Source organism: Sceloporus undulatus, chromosome 1, assembly GCF_019175285.1.
Source record: "Sceloporus undulatus isolate JIND9_A2432 ecotype Alabama chromosome 1, SceUnd_v1.1, whole genome shotgun sequence".
Taxonomy (NCBI): domain Eukaryota; kingdom Metazoa; phylum Chordata; class Lepidosauria; order Squamata; family Phrynosomatidae; genus Sceloporus; species Sceloporus undulatus.
The window spans coordinates 169,996,347-170,006,458 of record NC_056522.1 but is presented as its reverse complement, the minus strand read 5'-3'; the positions used below and the strand labels follow the sequence as shown (position 1 = coordinate 170,006,458).

At 44.2% G+C, this 10,112-nt stretch overlaps 1 protein-coding gene across 1 annotated transcript in view; it reads left to right on the top strand.

The window, feature by feature from the left end:
* Positions 1-10,112, top strand: part of ITM2B (integral membrane protein 2B) — a 35,763-nt gene that overhangs the window by 10,192 nt on the left and 15,459 nt on the right. Inside the window, exon 2 of the mRNA XM_042471616.1 lies at positions 9,444-9,572. Within this exon, the coding sequence (XP_042327550.1) occupies positions 9,444-9,572 (129 nt within the window). The remainder of the gene's footprint in view (positions 1-9,443; positions 9,573-10,112) is intronic.

Sequence of the window (10,112 nt, the reverse complement as noted above, 5' to 3'; positions counted from 1 at the left end):
CAGCTTCTGAGGGGCCTGCGCAAGAGGCTCAAGGCCCCGCGCGGCTGTGCGAGAGGCCCAAGGCCCCGCGCGGCTGCCCCGCGGGGCCTTTGGGGGCGGCAGTCGGCAGCAGGACCGAGCAGGGGCCGGTCCCAACGGCTCGGCGGGCCACATGGCCCACAGGCCGTAGGTTGCCTACCCCTGGGCTAGATGGCCATCTATTGGTGATGCTTTGATTGGATTTCCTGCATGGCAGGGGGTTGGACTGGATGGCATGTGCGGTCTCTTCCAACTCTATGATTCTATGCCTGAGTCCTTTTAGTCTAAGCCAGTGGTTCCTAAACTTTGGTCCTCTGGGTACTTTGGACCTCAAATCCCAGCCAGCTTGGCCAATGATCAGGAATTCTGGGAGCTAAATCCAAAACATTTGGAGGATCAAAGTTTGGGAATCACTGGTCTAAGCAATAATGAAATTGTGCCTTTGAATAAAGAGGAATAAGGAAACAAAATTAAAGGTATTTAGCAGGTTTTCCTAGCCTACTTATAAAAAAATAATAGGGGCTCCAGGTTGACTCAGTCTGGCATCCTTCTGTAGGTCTCCAAAATGAATATGCAGCTTGTTGGGGACAATTAGCTTACACTTTGTAAACTGCTTAGTTAGTACATCAGTAAGTTGTATAGAAATGTACTGTTCTTGCTATTGTTAATAAAAATGACAAGAGAAAAATCTCTCTTACATCACCTATAAATAACCAAGAGGATAATTTAGGTAGTCCTGTCCATTCAGTCAAAAATTTAATTTGTTTCAATCAAGTTTATTGGAAGCAGATGGCTTCTCAGTCTGTCTTATCATACATGTTGTAAAGATAAAATAGGCTAATGCAGTGTGCGTGAATAAATATTATAAAAATACATGTATAATTCTTATATAAGTGGGACAAAAATATTAATCACTTTTTAAAAATTTACTCAGCTGCACAGAAATTGCCAAAATTGTGTTTGAAATTAATTCCACTACCACTACACAACACAGTGACATATTTTTATCACCATTTAATAATTTGATGGTTAGCACACTCAATTCATCTGTAACTTCACTTGAAGCAGGCTGGGAACAGAATATATGGTATCTTTCCCTACTGCCCCATTATCCTTACAGCAAACCTAGAAGGAAGGTTTGACTTAGAGATACTGACCAGGTGAAGGTGACACAGCATTTGTCAAAGCTCTGAAGACTGCAACTCAAGTTTCCCTGGGTCAGCTTTCTACTCTAAAAGTTTAATTATATCACACACAAAACAATTTCTGAAAAGTATGTACTGAAGGGACAGCTTCTTAGACTGTTTGGTGGTGTCTCACTATTTTTTTTAGCTGTGGAGCAGGGGTAGGCAACTTTTTTGAGCTGGGGGCCGGGTTGCTGTCCCTCAGACAACGGGGGACCGAAGCCGGGGGGGTGGAGCTTCCACCCTCCGGGGGCGGGGCCGCATGCCGGGGGTGGAGCTTCCACCCTCCTTGGGCAGAGCCACATGCCAGGGGCGGAGCTTCCACCCTCCGGGGCCAGGCCTCCTCCTCTTTGCCAGCCCCTGATGGGGCCCCAGGCCCTGTCAGAGGCTGGGAAAGAGCCAGCAGGGGCTGCCAGCGCTGGAGGCCTCCCCCTCTTTGCCGGCCCCTGACGGGGCCCCAGGCCCTGTCAGAGGCCGGCAAAAAACCCAGTGGGAGCCGCCAGTGCTGGAGGCCTCCTCCGGCAAAAAAGCCGGCAGGGGCCACCAACGCTGGAGGCCTCCCCCTCTTTGCCGGCCCTTGATGGAGCCCCAGGCCCAGTCAGAGGCCGGCAAAAAAACCAGTGGGAGCCGCCAGTGCTGGAGGCCCCTGAGATCCCGTCAGAGGCCAGCAAAAAAGTCTTAGAGGCCCGCTGCCGCCGTCGGAGCCCTGTTGGAGGGCCCCAGCGACGGCAACAGGCCTCCTGCCGCCGTCAGAGCCCTGTTGCAGGGCTCCGGCCACCACAATGGGCCTCCAAGAGGCCCCCTGCCACCGTCAGAGCCCTGTTGCAGGGCCCCGGCGACTGCAATGGGCCTCCCAGAGGTCCGCTGCCACCGTTGGAGTCCTGTAGCAGGGCCCCGCGACCGCAACGGGCCTCCTAGAGGCCACCGCCAATGGCAACGAAGTCTCGCGTGACCTTTCCCGTGGTTGCACTTGACTTTGCCTCTAGGCCGCTGCCATTTTGTTTCTCAGAATGGCGGCGAAGTCTCGCACGACCACGGGAAAGGTCGACTGAGACTTCACCGCCATTTTGAGAAACAAAATGGCGGCACCCGGAGCAGCGAAAAGCCACAATCGGCAGTGGCGGTGGCAGGAGTAAGCAGGGGCTGGCTGAAAGGCCTCCGCGGGCCACATCCGGCCCGCGGGCCGGAGGTTGCTGACCCCAGCTGTGGAGGCTTATCAGGTATATATGATAGTGTGGAGTTTAGGTTCAGTTTCTCTGCATTTCTCATATTTACCAAAATTTACCAGCTCTCAAAATTTACACCCGTTGGCTTATTTTTAAAACAAAATTACAAACCATCTCATTTTTACTTTCTGCTTTAGGTAGTGCTTTAAAAAGAATAATTAGTGTGGATATTGCAAATAAACCTCTCACTGTGAATTCCTCTTCTTTCCCCTGTGGCTGACTTTATAGCCAATATAGATGCAGTTGCAAAGAAAAACTTGTTTTAGTGGAGAGCAATGTGAATTGTGAATGGCCTTAGTGTGCTCTAGCAAGTAATAACAGGTTTTTCTTGCTTTTTCTGTTCCAATATTATTGCACTGGAGTGCAACATTGCACTGTTGGTTAGACTTTGTGCAGGTGATTATATGTAAGCTTTAAAAAAAAGCATTTTGCAATCAGGTAGAGGATAAACATATTCAGCTGTTTGCATTAACATTCAGTTACTCATAACAGTTTCGCTGACTTTTAGAATTTTTGCAGGTGCCAGCAGAAATACAGCAGTTGCCATATAATATCAAGTTGTATTATGTACATATATACAGTGATTACAGAAACTAAAGCTGTAATGACAGCCACTCCCACAGACTCTATAGCAACTTTTATCCATCACCAGTAACTCTGGCCACGATGTGCAAAAAACATATATTAGTAAGCAATCATTTTGTGACTGTGGGGCTGGGCTGATAGCACTAACTTAAAACAGTCCCCCTTTTTCCTCCAGACAATGATCACAGGGGCATATCAAACTAGCAGTAGCTCTTCTCTTTGGTTCTCTAGCCCTGAAGTGAACAAGATTGTATGTGGAACTGGGAGAGTAAAACTCTTGGCAATGGGATAATAATTCAATCTGCTTCCTTCAGCCTCAGAATCTCTTCATTTACAGGTATAGCTCAATCAACATAGTAGTTATATTCCTGGGCATTAATTCTTAAACGGGCAAAATTTGGTAGCAGAGGCATAAATAACATGGAAATAGGGATGGCTTCCTATGCCACACAAAAAAGAGCAGTTCAACATGTTTCAACAGACTTTTTCTTCAAAACTAACAATGTGCATATTTGCAATGAAACACCCAGGTCAGATGAGACTTGCATAAGTAAATAAAAATGCTGAACCTTCTTCCAAAATGCATCTAGGGATTTTTTTTCTTTTACCGGTCTCCACTTTTCTTAGGATTTCCATATTTAGTGGGCAAATATATAGATTATGCTTTTTAAATATGTGGATAGCTGGTGAGGTGTTGTTAGGGTTGCCATAACCCGGTTGCAACCAGGTTTTTCCCGGTTTTGGCGGCACCTGGCCGGTCATGGCACGGGTGCCGCCAAAAACCGGGAAAAGCCCGGTTGCAGCGGGGTTGCAAGGCAACCCTAGGGCCTCGCTGGCCTCCTCCTCCTCCACCGCGCATGGCCGTGCGGAGGAAAAGGAGGGCAGCGAGGCCTGGGGTGGAGGAGGCTGCAGGGAGGCAGCGCCTCTTGGGCGCAGCCGCGCCAACCTCCCCGCCTCCCTCAAGCCTCCTCCCTCCTTCCCAGCCTCTGCGGGGGCCAGGAACGAGGCGAGGCCGCGGCGATCGCCGCCGGGCTCCCCGCCTCCTTCCCGGCCTCCGCGGGGGCCAGGAACGAGGCGAGGCCCTGGTGATCGCCGCCGGCTCTTTGCCTCCTTCCTGGTCCCTGAGGGGGCCAGGAACGAGGCGAGGCCTCGATCCTGGCCTCCGGTCGCGGCGAGGCCCGGGGCCCAGGCGGGGAGGGAAAGCCTCCTTAAGTGGAGGCTTTCCCTCGCCGCTTGGCCTCCGCTCCCCGCCACGATCGTGAGGGAAATGTAGGACAGAACTTACAAATGTAGGACACATTTTGTGTGTCCTACATTTGAAAATTCTGTCCTACATTTTCCCGGTTTGGAGGTCCGGCGCTATGGCAACCCTAGGTGTTGTTGTTATTTTATCCTGCTTCCCCCCCTCCCCCAAAGAAAATTGGGACACAAAATGGCTTACCAATTAAAAGAACAATACAATTAAAAACACAAAAAAGTGAGCATTAAAACAGAATTAAGCTATTGGTAGTACAATGGCCTGTTACAGACTGCCAAAATAAAGCTGCTTCGGTTCTCTTTGGAGGTATGCTGTTTAAATGATGCATGCATCCTAAGAATCCAGAAGCTGCATCAAAACTGCACTCCAGTGTTTAGGAATGGAGTGTGGCTTTGGCGCGACCTCCGGACTCTTAGGACCCATGCATCATTTAAATAGCATACCTCCAAAGAGACCCGAAGCAGCTTTATTTTGGCAGTCTGTAACAGGCCAATATTAAAACACATCAATCATGAAAAGAATAATGATAAAAGTGCTTAAAAACAGTATGCATTCAAACAATTGAAAATATTAAAATGCATTACAACAGTAAAAATAAAAGTATATACAGACCCTAAAAACTTCAAAAACCAGCACCACACAGCATTAAGAGCCCAGCCTAGGTTCTTTCGTGCTCAGTAAGGAACTCTGGAAGTAGCTGCTGTTTACTTTGCCTGTTGTGTGCTGGTAGCCATACATAGCTACAGTAGGATCAGGAGAGTAGAATCTTTTTCAGATCAAGCTTTCCTTTCCTTTACTGTAGACAGACTGATACAACAACCCAATATCCTGGAAATAGGTTTTGTAACAAAAATCTCTGCAGCATATAAGTAAGGAAGTACTGTACAGTTTCTTCAAGAGCAATATGAAGAAAACAACTTTGGCAGAAAACAACCTATAGGGCTGAGACAGTAGTCCAGTGAGGATGGGGATTACAGTTGGAGGCATGAGCTCCTTTTCTTGAGAATACAGTACTACAAAAGAAAAAATATTTTTTCTCTTTTCTCCTCTTAAAAGAGGTTATTATTATATCAATAAGCATAGTCCAGCAGAACATCCAATTTCAATATTTTATGAAGGTATTGCTAGTGCCATAGCAAGATATTTACAGCTCTTGCAATTAATGAACACATTTGTTTACAAGGAGTATGGACTTGTTGGTATTATTTATAAGTCTTCTAATCTGTCCTTTAACCAGTTGGTTGGTTGATTAGTCCTGACTCATTTAATAACCATTGGGACTTTAGATAATACAGTCAGCATTTTCTTAGGTCATAGCGTAATAAAATGCTTTCTGTTTGTTCTTGTTAATTTGCATAAAGTGGGCTTTATTATTTTCTGTACGGATATTATAAAGAATGGAGCCTAAATACCCTAAAGGTACCAGAATCTGGGAAGCTAAGCAGAGCCAGCCCTAGTTAATGCTTGAATGGGAGGCTGTCAATGTGTACCAGATGCTGTAGGAAGGAAGGAACTGTCAAAATCATCTTTGAGTGTCTCTAGCCTAAGAAAACCCTATGAAATTCATGGGGTCGCTGTGATTCTGCTCCTACTTGGTTGATTGGCAGTAGAAGCTAGTTTGTTGTTGTTGTGTGCCTTCAAGTCATTTCCGATTTACTTAGCATGGGGTTTTCTTGGCAAGATTTCTTCAGAGGAGGTTTGTCATTACCATCCTCTAAGGCTGCGAGAGTGTGACTTGTCCAAGCTCACCCAGTGGATTTCCAGGGCTGAGTCAGGATTTGAACCTTGGTCTCCAGAGCTGTAGTCCAGTGCTCAAACCACTACTCCATGCTGGCTCCTCTGGTACTTGGGGAATATCGTTGGCTCTCTTGCACTCTGCAGTTTGGAGTTTGTTCCCTTTTATTGAGTGGAGGCTGGAGTTCTGGAGTGCGTTGTTGATAGTATGTGCACTCAGATGTGCCTGGCATCTGGCAGTGGAATGAATGGGGGCCAATATACCCAGATAATGCTGAGGGGCTAGCTCTTCTGACCAGATGAGTAGTGTTCAGCCTCTTCTGTATAGGCTTGAACTCCCTTGAAAGAGCTGGTTTGTTCTCCTGTTCTGTTACTGTCACTTTGGGCACCAATGGTCTTAGTTACTTGGAGAGCCTTTTATCTACTTTTGCTGATGGCCCAAATATATCTCCATTTATTTATTTGATTTATATCCCATCTTTCTCTCAATATGGAATCCAAGGCAGTTCACAACACTGATTAAAAAAATCAGATTCATAGAATCATAGAATCCTAGAGTTGGAAGAGATCCCAAGGGCCATCCAGTCCAACCCCATTCTGCCATGCAGGAACTCTCAATCAAAGCATACCCGACAGATGGTCATCCAGCCTCTGTTTAAAGACTTCCAAGGAGGGAGACCTCACTCAATCCACTCCACTAAATCCAATCATAATAGTTACACACACATACAAATAAACTATCCTATTAAAATGTTAATTTAAAACAATTTAAAAGCATTTATTATATAACAGTGTGAAGAAAACATGCAAGGGTTGCCATGTTGGCCATTTAACAAATGCAAACAAAATTCCATCAGTGATACCTTTATTGGTCAACCGAAATGGACAATATGCCCTCATAAAAGACCTTTCTGCAGAAACCAGGTAAACAGTTTCTCTCCTATCTGGATTGGAGTAGCCTAGCATCAGTGGTCTATGCCCTAGAAATCCCTAAACTAAATTACTACTGTGCATAATATGCACATTTCAAGGTGATTGGGAAAATAAACCTGTGTAGACTGCAGAGGTTGGCACAGGAAAGAATAACAGGTTTGATCATATGCTTATTTTGGTGTAGCTGATATGCTTTTGGGCCCAGTTCAAATGCTGATTTTAACCCATACAATCATATGATGTTTGGGAGCCCAGTATTTATTTGATGGGCGTTCTCCTCTGGCGTGGACCTGCTTGTACCCAAAAGTAACATTTAAGGTTTGCCTCAGAGTAGCTGAGAAAGAGGCTTGGAGGGTGATGAGAAAAGGGACAGAGCCTTTTTGGTTGTACCTTCTATCTAGGGGATGCTTTCCTCAGCAAAGTCTGCCTGGCTCCAACTTTACCATCTTTTTTGCACCAGGCTAAGATGTTTCTCAGCTCCCTGGTATGCAGTTGGTTAATTGTTTTTTAAAGATCAACCTAAAGCCAGTTGACTGTCCCTATAATTTGTTATTATTGGGAGTAACTTTTCCATTTGAAATCTAAATTATTTTATTCTTTATTAACATTTGTATATTTTAGTATAGTCGTCCCTCTGGATTCACAGAGTTCAGATTCGTGGTTTTGATTATTTGTGAACACAGCCGTCCCAGGCATCGGAGAGGAGGTGGTAGGGGTTTGCCTTATTTGTGAAATTTCCATGTCCGCGAGGGTCCTGATCCCCTAACCCCCATGAATCTAGAGGGACAACTGTATTGTAATTTGCCTTCGCTTTTTATTAAAAAAAACCCAACTAATTCAAGCACTGATGTTGATGACAGTCATTGGAGGAACTGAAACCGAGGCATACATGTAAAGGTGGTTAAGGCTGAGGTTTTGATTTCTTGTTCATTTTTTTTTTAAAAAAGTAAAATTATTAATAATTGCAGTCTGAAACATAGGAAAGATAAACCAAAAATATGAAAATGATGAATTGGAAAAAAAAAAAGCTCAGCAAAAAAGTCTATAAATGAAAAGTGGATTATGAAAAATTTCAACCTTTTTCAAATATTTAAAAAACTTTCATTCTGTTTCAGTTTTACATTTGTACAGCATATCTCTTGGTTAACACAGACAGACCATGTTAATATATTGAGAATGGCTAGGTCTTGAAGCAAAGAGTAATATATCAAACTCCAGGATATACTTACTCTTCCAGAAATCGGAACAAAAAAATGTGACGTGGGCTATATCCGCACTTCAGAAACAATCCAATTTTACACCATTTTAACAACCATGGCTCAATGCTATGCAGTTCTGGGAATTGCAGTTTGTTGTGGCATCAGAGCTCTCTGACAAAGGTAAATGTCTCACAAAACTACAGTTCACAGAATTCCATAGCATCGAGCCATGAGTTAAAGTGATGTCAAACTGGATTATTTGTACAGTGTGAATGCAACCATGTTCATCTTTATGTCCACTTTAGAAAAGCAATGGAAATATTTTAGAGTTTATGAAGAAGGGTGACTAAAATGGTAAAGGGTCTGGAAACCATGCTGTATGAGGAATGACTTAGGGGGCTGGGGGATGTTTAGCCTGGAGAAAAGGAGGTTAAAAGGTGATATGATAGTCCTGTTTAAATATTTGAAGGGATGTCATATTGAGGAGGGAGCAAGCTTGTTTTCTGCTGTTCCAGAGACTAGGACCCAGAACAGTATGTGAGTTCTACCTTCAGCTACTCTCCCTTAAGAAGAGCAGCAAGTGAGTGGGGAGGGGGGTTATGTTTTGACTGTAAGCACTCAAAGGGTTCGCAGTTACCCAAGGGTTTACGCATCGACACAAAGTCCTGGAACATATCCCCCATGGATACGGGGGTTGCACTGTAACTATCGAATAATATATTTACCGTATATTGTTATAATATATTTTGAGGCTAAATTTGGAGTTGGTATATGTCTACTGACTCCAAGTCCACTCAAAATTCCTTCCTACCCCACATCCCTGCTTGGCAAGATGTAGCACAATGTGGGTGAAGCCATAAAAAAGACTCGATGCCTTGTGACTGTATACCTAGGTTTGTAATGTTGGGAGAACTGAGGCAGTGACCTAGAATCCTACTATCGATACTTTAGCTCTGTCATGTTCCTTCCAAAACTTATTTGGTATTTAATAATGACCGCAGGAACTGGCTTTAAAAAGGAACCACATACTCTTATATATGTGTAGCCTTACAAAACTGTGGGAGTATAGGTGAATTTCAGTAGAGTAACATTTGCTAGGAGTGTAGGTTCCCATTGTTTACTCCACTCCCAGCAGCCCTGTCTCTTCTGGGGAAACTTCTGGCACAGATTTGGGGTGCTGAACAGGGCTTGCAGGATAGAGGGAAGAAGAGGAAAACTCAGTGGTCTAAGTGTAACCCTTTTTTACCAGGATGCAGCTGTGTGTAGCCCATTATTAATTACTTTCTCACTTTTTGTTTATCTCTAGGATCCAAGGGAAGTGGTGCCTGTTGGACAAAGGAGGGCGTGGTGTTGGTGTATGTGTTTTGGATTAGCGTTTATGCTTGCTGTTGTGATACTTGGTGGTGCCTATTTGTACAAGTATTTTGCATTCCAGGTAGGTTGAATTTATTCTCTGGCTCCCAATCCCATTTAGAATCGGCTATAAACTGTTATTACTAACTTTCAAAGCCCTTCATGGTTTGGCCCTCATCTACCTGTCAGCACTTGTTTCTCCCTATCTTCCTGTTTGCTCTCTGTGCTCTAGTGATTCAGGGCTGCTGATTTAGCCAAGGATTTCCTCTGCCCCTACTCAGATATGCCCCTTCTCCCATGCTGCCCCCTATTTTTGGAATCTCCTTCCGATGAATTTGCAGACCACCACGTCTCTAGATTACTTTAAGTATAAGCTAAAGACTATTCTATTCAGGGAAGCCTTCCAACTTTAATCTTGATTTTATGTCCATATTGTTTGTATTAATTTACATTTTATAGTATTGTTTTAACCTTGTTATAGTAATATTTTATTAATTTTATAATCTTGTTTGTGGTTTTAGATTGTGCACCATAGGCAGGCAGGCTTTGTTTTTATTTTTGTATTATTGTTTTCCTCCTTTGTAAAGCACCACGTAAAGCCTATGGCGCTATATAAATAAAC